At 40.6% G+C, this 13,560-nt stretch overlaps 1 protein-coding gene across 1 annotated transcript; it reads left to right on the forward strand.

The window, feature by feature from the left end:
* Positions 1–280: 280 nt before the first annotated feature.
* Positions 281–12,481, forward strand: MCU (mitochondrial calcium uniporter; the record flags this gene model as incomplete). Its single annotated transcript, XM_010084897.1, is given in 8 exon segments — positions 281–350; positions 4,451–4,621; positions 5,304–5,408; positions 7,960–8,016; positions 8,019–8,113; positions 8,600–8,803; positions 10,617–10,733; positions 11,918–12,481. Coding segments are annotated over 8 exon segments (897 nt in total), but the record flags the coding sequence as incomplete, so codon positions are not given.
* Positions 12,482–13,560: the final 1,079 nt, after the last annotated feature.

The raw sequence follows: 13,560 nt of genomic DNA on the forward strand, positions 1-13,560 counted from the left end.
TTTTCACTTTAAACTACGTACTTAGAGTGAGGTGTGTAGAAGTGAACTTGGCTGAGGGGGGAAACCTTGCTGCGTGGCAGACGGTAAGAGAAGACGCAGTTCTTGACAGGCACTGCTGGTTTGTGGTTACCACTGCGGCGGATGGGAGGAAATGCCTAGCGCAGGCATTGGGGTAGGTGCTGGCAGGAGGGGGGGGGCAGGAGGTGGCACTGGGGTGTGTGATTCTGCCAGACGAGCAACACTGAACGTTTGTCCTTTTTGCTGTGCTTGTATTTTCTAGGTGCATCAGAGGCTTTCTCCTTGGCAGAGTGTGAGAGTGGTGTATTGCAGTACCGTAGTGCCCTCTGATGGTGAGTACTGACATGGAGAAACTCTTGGCTCGCTTCTGACTTCACAGTTTAAATCATGTTCCCTGACCCCCTTTTCTGGTCGAGGCTTTTTTGGCTAGGAGGTAATCCACTTTTAACCGAGGAAGTTACAGAGGACAAAGTCAGTCAAAAGGAATTAAGGAAATGGTCAACTTTTAAAATAACTGTCCTTACAAAACTGTCCAGGCTTTATAAAGAAAGAAGCAATTGCATGCAACTGTCCAAATTTTTTTTCAGACTTTTTTTTCCTGATGTAGCTGTGAGGTCTGTGTGACACCAGCTTTTCAGGGTCCTGTGTGCCCTGTTAACTTTATTTATGAAATGAAAGTGCGGTTCGTACCAGCTACTTGCTGAAACAGTTGAAAGCACTGTTTGCTGCAGTGAATTAAGTTGTAAAGCCAATGAAATTGTGTTCCTTAATTTAAATTCTGGGACAGCTCTGACACAAGGTTTTTCAGTAAGGTTGTCATAACATAAAGCAAAAGAATGGGCTGTTGGAACTTTAAAAATTTCGGTACGCTTGAGTGCAAAGAGGAAACAGCAGCGATGGGATCACTGCCTGCTTAATGTCTGCATGCTGTGCGCAAAGACTAGAGCTCTTATGCTGACTGACACAAGCAGTTAGCGGGTTCTCTCCCCATTAAGGCTTGTTAATAAAGCCTGAAAGCTAGTAAAGTAAAGGGCTCTGGCACAATTGCTTCCCCTGCCAGGATAGCAACTGTGTGCAAACACCAAGAGAACACGACTGCTGTGGAAAACTTAAAACAAAAATCTGAAGGCTTAAAGAGGTAGAAGTGCAGAGGACAAATGTAAGGTTGAGAGGATAATGTAAGTGTGTAGCTATTTCTGTGATTTTTTTTTTTTTTTTTTTTTACTTCTCCTATTGTGCTTGAATATTTCTTTTAGTATTTCTTCCAATAATTTCACCTTCACTAGTAGTAAATTTTCAACATTGACATTTTTGGCCGCACCCTTTTTTACTGTACCTCATTTTGGCCTAATATATTGCTTAAGTTGCTCTTATGCAAGACGAGAAATCTTTAAAAAGTACTAATGACCTGTTACTACTGCACATACAGTTGAGTCAAAACTTTGTGGTGCTCAGATGGAATGCATACCTCAAAGCAACCTCATGCTTAATATACTGTGTAAAGCTTTTAAAATCCTTCATGGTCTTATTTAGCAGCATCCTTGGCCAGCTTGTAGGTGTCTGTAAATGTAAGTGAAAAACACTTGTATTTAAGTACTGGCTTAAAATTTAATTAGTGAATATCAGCCAAAATGTTAGCTTTATAATTAATGAAATGCCAAAATGCTTTGTCCACTTAATAACTTGTAGTTGCCCTCATGCAGGCAATCCCCAGGGCTGTCAGCACAGAGGAGGGCAAGACAGACAGCTGTATCACGCTGTCTTGTTAATAACTTTACTGGAGCTGTCTGTTGCTGTCTGTTAGGGTTGTGTTATTGACAGGTCCTTTGGGTTTTTTTCCTTTTTTAAATTTTTTTGTTTGCCTCGGAGCTCTTCTCTCTCTAATGCAGTAAAAATCTGACGGGAGATTACTTGTGTTGGGAGGTGATGGGAGGATCAAAGTGGAATTACGGACTTTCCTCACCAGTGAATTAGGCTAGAGAATGACTTTTACAAGCCTTTTGTACAGAAAATATAAACCAGCTATAACTCCAGACTTACTGAGCCTGTCCTCCGAAGGGAAATAATTTGGTCTTTAACACTTCACCCAAGCTGGAAATCCTTGAGAAAGGTTTTGTTTGTGCTACCGATGCTGATGACTCTTGGTGCAGCCAGGCCTATTTTGTTTATCACTGTGGTGTCCATCTGGTCTGGGGAGAGTTAAAATGCAGCAGGGCTGGTGCTGGTGAGCTCTTCCTCCAAAGTGGGCAGTCGTGGAGCTGTGGTTGTGTCCTTCTGATGGGGATACCCAGGAAAGTGTTGGTGCAAATGTTGGTACCTCTTCTGCTCTACAATAAACTGTCTCACTGCCTGTATGATCAAGGTAGCATTTTAAATAAGTCATGTTTTTCATGTCTTATGGTTATGTAAGCAGTAAATAAGTGGATGTTGTATATGCTGCTCACAGAACCAACACATTCAATACTTCAGTGGCTATTTTGAGCTTCCAAACGTGTTGATCATTCCTTCTGAGCCCACTATCACAAGTGTAGCTAATGCTAATCTGTTTCTTACCAGTGTCCTTCTCAAATACTTGAACAAAAGAATGCAAAAATCTGATAGCTGGTATCATAAAAGGAGCTGATAAGGAGCTTGAAATTCTGTCTAACTGTCCAAGTAAATTGGCAGTTTGCTTTATTTTTTTCAGTAAATATCTGACTGTTGTCTTTGAGCTTTAAGCTTTGAAATACTAAAGTTCCTAAAATTCTGTCAGGTGTCTGAGTCTTGAGAACAGGCATTTATAGGCTTCCAAATATTGTATGCTTGGGATGCTTTCATCTTTTTAGATGTCCATAATTCATCACTTCCACCTAGTCTTTAAAGATGGTATGAGGACCTTTGTCAACACTGGATAGCAATCCCCTGGAAGAGGAAAGAAGCTGTTGTATGCTTGATTCAGTTAATGAGGGCATGTGACAGTAAACTCAAAAGCCTGAGAGAACTCTTCTGGCTTTGTGAAAGCGTACTTGGGTACATCCTTCCTCAACATCCACGAGCCTCCCTTTTCAGAAGGGCATGTTGCCCCAAGGCTTGTCCTAATATGCAAACGATCCTGTGATAAGCAAGTTCATCATCTGGCAGCATATCACTGAAGGGGGAGATGGAAAGGCCATTGGTGGCAAAACTTTCTTAACAGTGGTATGCTGAGAAATAGTTCCCTCTGGTAGTTACAATTACATTATTGGCTTCTATTTCTACTTGCATTGACGACTTTGACCAACTAGTTTTGATGCTAAGCTGCTTAAATTGACTTGGCATGTCAGTACAGGAGTTAGATTAATTTAATAGATGGTGGTGTGTCATTTATGTAGTTGGCCAAAGCTACAACAGGTGGGAATTCTAAGCCAGATGCAGCGTGGGTGGGTGCGACTGCACAATCCTTGAGACATGGCAAACGCTGTGTGCAATAAAAAAGACCTTACATTTTTACATAAGAAAGATACGTAGCAATTCAACGTGAATCATTTTTAGGTGTGCTGCTATATCTTAGCAACTACTGTACTTGCAGGAAATTTTGACTGTTTGTGATTCAGTAGAGAGCTTAGGGAATATGAACTTTTAGCTTCTCTTTTCTATGTATGGATGTCCCAAAGCACACAGAGTGGGCTGTCTTTCTGGCAGTAAGTAATAAGTAGCTTCCAGTTTATACAGGTCACTACCATAAATTTTAGAAAGGTGCACTGAAATCCTTAAGAACGCTCTTGAAAAAGCTCCTAAAGAAATGGAAATTGTTGTTTTATCTATACCTGAGAAGTAATGTCTATCTTCTGAAGTACAAAGTGTATTAATCTCATGAATTTTAGATTAAATGATCTTGAAGCTTAAACTCAGAGTGCTGTTTGTACAACCTCATACTCCTGACTGCTCTCTTACATATTTGTTGCCTCAGGACAAAGAGGAGGAAACCAGAACTAAACAAAAATAAAAAGGTTTGAAGTAGGTCCTTCTTTGAAGTTTCCCAGTATACACAGTCTGCCTTTGTCTTCTGGATTATAACCTTGATAAATTGCAGTGTTTTGTCTTCCATAGGCCAAAATACTTTGATTCTCAAAAACTAACCAAAATATACTGTGCTGCCGTGTTGTGGCTTTTGGATATCATGTTGGCTTTAGTACAAACAGGATTATGCTTAGAATAAATGTCTTCCACTATTCCACAAACACAGAAGGTTTAACAGGTGCTGCCAGGTTAATGGGAGGGTAAACCTCTGACATCCTTCCATTTTTCTTTGATGGGCATATCTCTCAATAAAGGATAAATCAAAAATTTAAAGTATCTTTCATGTTCAGCTCATAACCATATTTGCCTTTTTCTCCATGGAACAAATACAGAATTATTATGAGAAGATCTGTTAATTTTAAATAATGAACTTGTATTTTTGTTGTTTTTGTAGAAGTGACAGTGGTTTACCAAAATGGGTTACCTGTAATTTCTGTGAATCTTCCATCCCGGCGTGAGCGTTGCCAGTTCACACTTAAACCTATCTCGGACTCTGTTGGTGTGTTCTTACAACAGCTTCAGGCAGAGGACCGAGGAATTGATCGGGTTGCAATCTACTCAGCAGGTACTGTTGTTTACAAACTAATTGATTTACTTGCTTGCTGGTTATTTTCATCCAGCCTTTTGCTTTTTAAGTAAAAGTTTGCTGTTATGTGAGCTTTTTGACATTCCTGAGAAAGTAGAAGGTAGAAATGCCTTTCCTAGAGTAAGAACATTCTGTTAGCTATGCGTGTGTAGTCAGGTCTGCCAGGGAAATCTGACTGTAGAGTAAAGGGGGGAGGAAAACTTTCCTAACACTTAGCTTATATACATCAGTCCTAACAGAGGTGATTTTGGTGAGTTTCCTACTATTTAGCAGGAAAGATGCAAGCTATGCAACCTATGTAGAGGTTCTAATTAATTTGTAAGGAATTGGGTGTATGTAAAAGGTGGTTACAAGGGAAACGATCTTGCTCAGCTATGAAAACTCAGTCATGTTGCATTTCATGTCCTGCTTTACTGTTTTGCTCAGTTGCTATGTGTCTGCTTGCCACAAAAGCTCTGAAACATTGGTAGGATGTCTTATGGAAGTGCCATCAAAGCAGGTATTATATGTATATATATATATTTGTTTTGATAAAGCATATCTTCTGTGGGAAAATGTAGAAGTCCAACAGCTGGATTTGGGATGGCATTACAGCTTAGCCACAGCATGTTTAGGTACTTTGTTTCTGCTGTTTAATGAGTCATCTGTGTTTACCTTACAGATGGCACACGTGTCGCCTCCTCCACAGGCATAGATTTGCTTCTGCTGGATGACTTCAAACTGATCATTAATGATGTTACGTACCATGTTAGACCACCAAAGAGAGGTAAATCAGCCTGCTTCTGGTAAACATCAGATATAAATTTCAGTAGTCGGTTCCCTGCTTAATTGCAGCATGCTTTATTAGCTTGTTCAAGAATAATGAAGTGTTATTTCTAAAGGAAACCTTGCAATGTCTAATCCTGCCTTTGGAGTCTAGTTTAGTGATATCCAAGTAATCAGAATAGTCAGTGATGAAAAACAAATGTTCATTCTGCTCAAAGTCAGTACCCCCTCATCAGAGGAATAAATGAAGAAATGTAGTTTTTAAAATTTCTACATTTTCCTGAATTTTATTGTAATTACTGCAAAGCAATTTAATTTAAGTCATTATGAAGTGTACAATACAAAATGTGAATTAGTTTGAAACTTACATTATCTGATTTGGAAGAATAAATTGTTCCCTCACCTGACAGTTAACAGTTTTTCCTTTTAAGTATGGTACTTTGAATATTGTAAATAAACCTTGAAACTTCGTTAGCTAATGAACAATGAAATAAACGAGACTGTTCTCTTACAGGGTTACATTACTAAGAATCAAAAAGGAAGGGAAATCAACCAATTTTGAATCAATAAGAAAATCCTTTTAAATAATGAGCTTTAGACACTTCTGTAACTTACAAGATGCATAAACCTTCAAGCAGCTTTTGAGACACTCCAGAGTTACTGGCGGAGGCAGGAACTTGATATTTTCATCTACTGTCTAGTCTCTCTTCTAGGCAACTTTTTAGGCTTGATGAAGGCCCTGGTTCTTGCATGCCTATACTTACTGCTGAGGACTTAAAGAAAAACACCAGCTTTGGAAACGTTGGTCTGCTTGGTGCTTGGCTCACAGATAGTGATATACCTCTCTTTAAGCGGTAGATAATGAAGAAAATCATTCATAAGGCAAAAGCTGCTAGGGAACTGTTAATGTTTCTTTAACCATCTTGAGCAGCCTGAATGAGATGACATGTTGAAATAAGTTGTTCTATCAAAAAGCAGGAGACTGACCTTGTCTTTTGGGTCTGAGACTACCCTGGGTGGCTGACATCTAGGAAGATCTGCCAATATATGCCACCTTCCTCTGTAGATGAAGTTAGCTTCCAAGGACCTTTTTGCAGATAGTCTAGTCTGTAATTTTTAATAATACTAAATGAGAATACAAACATGGTGTCTATTTCTGCACTGGAGAAATTGTTGCCTCAAAGGAAGGCAATTCCTACATCCTGCTTACCTAACATTGGAGAAAGCAAAGTCTGTTAGTGAGTTGGTGTGGTTTTGATTAGCTCACTTGTATGATATAGCCATTATGTCCTGATAAGTGAGCTCTGGGATCGCCTAGGTTATGTGAAATTGCTGCCTCTGATTCATTTGCCAGGGAAACTTCTATACTTAGCTTGTATTAAAAAGAATGTGCCTGTAAATAGGCACTGAGATTAGTTCTGTTGAACTTTTCAGCTACTGCTTTTCCATTTTTATGAAACCACCCTGTGCGTTTTGAAATGGAAATGCCTGAACACTAATCTTAAAGACTAAGTAATTTTTGATGGTCACTTCAGTAGGAACACTTTCCCCCCCGCCCTCTTCTTCACAGGGGAACAGGAGCCCTTTTGCTGGGAGAGGGTTATGGTGTGCTTTGTGTGCCTTGGCACAGGCAACTGAGTTATTTCTTTCCCTTGAGCTGCTAGTGGTAAAACTTAAGCTGTCCATAGCTTTTTATGAATCAAAACTCTAGTTGCTTGTTTGAGAATTGCAGGCCAAGTCTAGATGGGTTGCTGCAGAGTTTTCCTGTCAGTTCTGTTTTCTGTGTTGGTAAAATCATATTTTGAGAAGATAACAAGCCCAAGGATGCTACAACCCACCCCCCCCCCCTCCCTTTTTTTTTTTTTTAGATTATTTGGCTAATTTTTTTTTTCCAATATGGAGTGTGTAATATACCACTAGTCACAACTCCTTTGTAAATTGATTTCCTTTAGGAATCCTTTTTGTGTTGAAATGCAGGGATAAAGGCAGTTTCAGTTAGTGGCTCTGTTACTGTCTTTATACTGTGAGGGAGAATTTCATTGTCCTGTAGGCAGCACAGCATGGGGTTGCCCATAGAGTGTTGAGAAACAATTCCTGGCATTGGTACTCAAAATAATTATCATAAGACTGCATGTTCTGGGGCCATTAACCAAAAATCTTTGACTGCTGTCATCAATAACTATGGTTGCTGATGATCTAAATTCTGTAGCTGTTTCTTGACAGCTGCTGCAATGGATCATACTAGTTTAGTGGCTCATTTGTCTTTAAGTCTTGTATAAAAATATGGATCAGAAGTAGCTGTTGATGTCTGGCAAGCTAATAGCAACTATCTCTTTTCCTTGTTCTTATCAGATTTTAGGAATATCCAATAATAAAGCTTGGTTTTCTTCTGAAGAAATTGCATCGTTGTAGATTGCTGGAACACTTCCAAAGATTACTTTTTTGAAAAGATAGTTTAATGCATTTCCTGTGCAGACTAAAAGCAGTTTCTGAAGAGCATGTGAGAAGTTGTGTGGATAAATGCACATAAATCAGTCTCTTTTTTTCCTTAGAGCTCTTAAGCCATGAAAATGCAACGACGCTGAATGATGTCAAGACATTGGTTCAAAAACTGCCTTGTGCATTGAGGAGCACCAGCTGAACAAAGAGAAGGAGCTCATAGGGAGACTAGAGGAATTGAAGGAGCAACTAGCACCACTAGAAAAAGTGAGAATTTTCTCATTGTATTTTGCTTATCCTCCAAATGCAGCTTTAATTTATTTCAAGGTTTTAATTAGGTTCCTGGCATACTTCAAATCATTTGAAGATCACTGAAGCAGAAGATGCACTAAGTGTATACTGAACCATGTCTGTTTCTGATTTCTGTCGAAGTATTTTGTTTCCTTGCTTTGTATAATTGGAAATGAACTCGGTAGTAAATAAGTACTGGAGCGAATGCAACAGGACATCTCTGAACACAGAGAAATAAGCAGTTTTGCAAGGTATCCAGAGCATGCTCAGAGTAAAATATGGATGATGGCAAGATACTTAGAGGAAAGGAGTCTGGATTTGTCTGCATAACCTAGACTCAAATCATGTCTCAAACCACTTAACACCTTGTATTTATATTAAATCTTATTTTTACCTTATCTCTTAATTCTATTAACATAATTATTTTTGAGAATGTAAGGTGTATGGCTCTGTTTCCTGCAGGTAAGGATGGAGCTCACCAGAAAAGCAGAGAAGAGGACAACGTTGGTGTTGTGGGGAGGCCTGGCCTACATGGCCACTCAGTTTGGGATTCTGGCCCGCCTCACCTGGTGGGAGTATTCTTGGGACATTATGGAACCAGTCACCTATTTCATCACCTATGGTAGTGCCATGGCAATGTATGCTTATTTCGTAATCACTCGCCAGGTAGGACTTGTTGTGCTGGTGTTGACACTTCAGTAGAAGCTTTGAGCTCTACTCCCTAGAAAAATAGGGAAATTGTGCCTATTGGAAGTTGCTTTTCCCCTTCTTTATCCGGTCAGATCCTAGGTGCCACTTGATTTAATTTGTGCTGACCAGGATGGTGGTGGTTGTTGCTTATTTCCTGGTTGTCTTACCATAAATGCTTATGTAGGTTCTGTGATTGACTGCTTCAGCTATACAGGTTCATCTGCTTATAGGTAGTGGTCACACAGACATACGTATCTAGTTGTGACAGACTGTGTGGATTTCTAATATGTGTTTTGTCTCATCACTCCCATTTAAAGTTATAATCCCTAAATAATGAGGGAGGGAGGACTCTACTGTCACAAGACCATCAAAACAGATGCTGCAGGTGTTCCAGCGTGGTTTTCCAGGGGTCTGTCACCTGCATTATTTCTGGGGCTCGAGGACATGTGCTGCAATAGTTTCTGTCAAGTGCAGTGAGAACTTCTGCCGTATTTGAACTCGGATTGGATGTTTTAATTGTTGTCTGTGTCATTTAGTACCTCTTCTGCTAGACCTTAAAACCTCGGTGTTTCAGGGGTGGCTTGACTCTGAATGCAGCTTTTCTCCCCCGGTAGCCCTGGTCATTGGATGTGTACCAGACACAGAGGTTGTGTTATGCCCCAGTGCAAGGGAGAGTTAACTTCAGCAGGCAGACCTGTGCTTTGTAGAGGCTGTGTGAGATTTGGTGTCAACAGCTCTGCTGCTCTGAGTTATCTGCAGGCTCTAAGAAGCTGTGACTTTTTTCAGGAGAGTATCCCTGGCAAAAGCTGTGGTATTGGGTTCTTGTTCTCGCTTGCATAGCTTCATTGAGAGATTCATTCATGAGCAACGATTGTTGCTTTAATTGGCCATTGCATGTTTATGACCTTAAGAAGAAGAGAGTAAGGGCCATCGTATGAAGGCTTATTCTGGTATTTATAGCTTTTTTTTCTCCCTTTCTCCCCACTAACTCATTGGTATTGGAACCCTGAAATGTGTTGGGTTTGGTTCTCTGCATGGAAGGATTCACACATTTGGGATGGGGGGAGGTGATGGTAACTCACTGCTGGAGTGTAACATACAAGTAAAGAAGCAAATGCCTGACTGTGCTGGGTCTGGCTGGGATGCAGTTAATTTTCTTCATAGCAGCTGGTATGGTGCTATGGTCTGGATTTGTGAGCAAAACAGTTCATAACACACGAGTGTTTTTGCTGTTACTGAACAGTGCTTGCACAGCATCAAGGCCTTCTCTGTTTCTTGTTGTTCCCTGCTGCCCCCTCTGAGGGGACACAGCCGGGATCGCTGACCTGAACTGCCCAAAGAGATATTCCGTACTGTATAACATTGTGTTCAACAACAAACTGGGGAGGGAGTTTCTCCAAAGTAGCTGTTGCCTGAGGACTGGCTGGGCATTGGTCTGCTGGTGGGAGGTGGTGAGTGGTTGCTTTTGCATCAGTCTTACGGTTTTGGTTTTTTTCCTTCTCTTACTTAACTGTCTTATCTTGACTCTTAAGTTTTTCTTCATTTTTGCCTTTTTGATTCTCTTCCCCCATCCAGCTGCAGGGGAGTGAGTGAGTGGGTGGGGGCTCAGCTGCTGGCTGGGGTCACCCCACCACACTGGCTGAGCTTAGACAATCTTGTCTAGGCTTGTGCCTTCACTGAGAATCTAGTCATTCTCCCAAAACACACGTGATACATACTGAGCTGAAGGTATCCTGTGTTGCATCCTGTTGTGGCCTTATTCCTATCTTCTCTCCTTTTTTCTTTTTAGGAGTATGTTTATCCAGATGCCAGAGACAGACAGTACTTGTTATTTTTCCATAAAGGAGCCAAAAAGACACGATTTGATCTAGAAAAATACAATCAACTCAAGGATGCAATCGCTCAGGTAACAAGAATTTTTCCAGAAATAGGACAAAGAAATTACTGCTTGCTAGTTCTTAGCTGCTATTAATAGATGCACCTCAAACAAGAATTGATGTATCTTAAGGTTTCAGCCCATTTTCTTGTTACAGCCTCAGTGCAATCACTGAATTGGCTTTGATATGCCCAGGAATAGAACTGCTGGATGTGTAAATCAACATGAAACAGTTGCCTATGTCGATCTGTATGGGCCTTTCAGAAACTGCTGGCAAATCCTGAGTTGCTTCAGGCATTTCATGCCTCAGAGGAGCCTAATTCAAGATTTCCTTTTTTCTCAGCTCCTACACACCAGATGGATTTAGTGAGGAATGAAGACTTGCATCCATTCAGTTCATGTCTTCGTGACATAGCACTTCAGTGCACTGGGTTGCAGTCGTGGAAAACGGAGTTCAAAAAAAATTAGCTGTATTGTCAGAGGCAACAAGGGCAGATTTCTTATATTCTGGAGATAGACACTTTTAGCAGACAGTCCACATTGTGGGATCTGCTCAACAAATGGGTTAGGTAGAGATTTTCCTCATGTTTCTGAGAGCCTTTCTCCAGAAGGATGGCATAAGCAGAAAAAGCAGAGCTACCACATTTTTTTTCACTGCTCCATATCATTCTCTGTTTATTCCCAGGCTCTAGAAATTACATTGTAGGATATCCAGAGCAAGATGTGTTCTCCCCCTGCCTTGGAGAAGGAGCCGCACAAGGAGTAGAGGGAGGTCAGGGCTAGCCTCTCTTGCTTTCATAAGAAAACCCAGAAAGACCTCTGCGTTTCTCATGCTATTTTGAATATGGATGTGCTTGGGTGGCTGTATTTTCGTGAGAGCTTTTCTTCTAGAATCAACCATTCCCATTAATCTAGTTGTTTTTTTAATTTATTAAAAAAAAAGTTCCAGTGAGTTTATGGAGATCAAATAATTTTCCTTACCATATTTCTTTTTAAGTGGCCACAAATAGACAACTTTAGAGAAGATGTATTTAAGTGCTGAGAATGGTTTTCCCAAATATGAGCCTGGGACTTTGTTTTACTTTTTAAACGCTTCCCTTCTGGACAGGAAAAACAAGGAGATATGGAAAACCTTTCCTTCCTGTAAAGGGGAATGGTATTGGGGAAAAGGTGTATTGGGAGCTTGTTCTTCATAATGTGTCTTTTACTTTTAGGCAGAACTGGACCTTAAGAGGCTTCGAGACCCACTGCAGGTTCACCTGCCCATCCAGCAAATTGGTGAAAAGGACTGACCAGCAAAGAAGCTCTGAACCCCGGCAAAAAACCTGTTCATAGCTCTTGCCTTTTTAATTAAAGCATTGCAGGTGGAAGCTGGGAGGTGGTGTGGGGATGTAGGATTTTTACCTTTAATCAAGACAAAGGACTGTGAGGTGGGGGGGGGGGGAATCTCTTAAATCTGAAGATGGGACATTGTGGAATGTTAGTTATGAAAAGGGCTTGGCAAATGGTCATATTTAAAAACTGAATGGCAATTGTGTACACATACAGGATTGGGGGGTTCATGAAAATAATGTAATGCTGGGGTGCAGGGGTGTCTTCTTCCAGCTTTGCAGGGTCTGCCTCTTGATAAGACACCAGCAGCCTGCTCAGCTTTTTAAATTTTCCTTTATCTGATTCAGATCTCTTTCTCTCTCAAAAATAAAGGAAAAAAAAAAAGGAGCAAAGAATCCAAGCCACCTGGAACTATGGCTGGGGATAGAACTTGCACTCCACCGCCATTAACACGCACACTTCTGATCAGACCTGGTCTCTTTTATAAAGCTACTACAAGACTGCTTTCTACTGGAAAACCGTGAGCTTCCCCTTCCCAGCCCACCCCATGTGCTCCACTGACTTCTTCCTTTGCTTATTTGTAGCACATTGGTTGTAGCCAAGTGAGAGAGGGGATGATTTTTCTTCTGGACATTTGATAATTGATATTTTTGATTATTCCATAATAATGATATAAACTTTGCGTCCCAATGCCCTTGAGCTCTTTATAGAAATCAATGGCAGCATTGCATGAGAGTTTTTATATTCAGTCTTAAGGGAGGGAGATTCCCCTCTTCCTACCCCAAATCTGATAGCCACATGGACTATGAAATTATGAAGGTTTAAAGGATTATGAAACTGTTGGAGAATCATGACTCCTTTTAAATGAACAGTTTTGGAACATGGAATAATAAAACTTGATATTTGACTGCTTGTGTAATGGGATAAAAGGTCTCATAAACGGTCAAAGCATTTTCCTTGCCTGGAGGCTTTTTGAAAGCCTGCGGCTCTTCAGTGCAAGACACAGAACTACTTCAGTTCTCTAGCACTTTCCCCTACGTAAGTAGCTTCAAATGAACTTTGTGCCCACAGGTCAGAATTTCTTAGGAGTGGCTAATGACATTGCTTGTTCTTAGCTAAAAGAAGTAGAGGAAGGAAAATCAAACCATTGCCCTCTCTCCTAGCCAAGGCTGACTGATTTCTAAGCAGGTAAAACATCTCTTCCTTCAAAGCAGGTCAGGCTGCTTTAGCATCCTGCTGATAAATCTTGTGGGGAGAGGATGAAGGTGGGAGAAGCGCACTAAGCTTTACAGACAGAAAAGCTGTCTGCTTTTTTGGTGTTTCACTACTACTCACTGTGTCATGGAAGGAGGCTTCTGGTTTTTTGGAGAACCGTGTTTAAAAAAAAAATAGGAAAGAAAAAAAACAAATCAGTATTAACTAGATGCCAGGTGCCTTGTAGATGTGGAAACACAGCTGGGATTGCTGCCTCTTCTCACTCAATGGCATGTTGGGCCGAATGGGTGCATGTTTCTAGATTTATTTT

The sequence above is a fragment of the Pterocles gutturalis genome, unplaced genomic scaffold, assembly GCF_000699245.1.
Source record: "Pterocles gutturalis isolate BGI_N339 unplaced genomic scaffold, ASM69924v1 scaffold18120, whole genome shotgun sequence".
Taxonomy (NCBI): Eukaryota; Metazoa; Chordata; class Aves; order Pterocliformes; family Pteroclidae; genus Pterocles; species Pterocles gutturalis.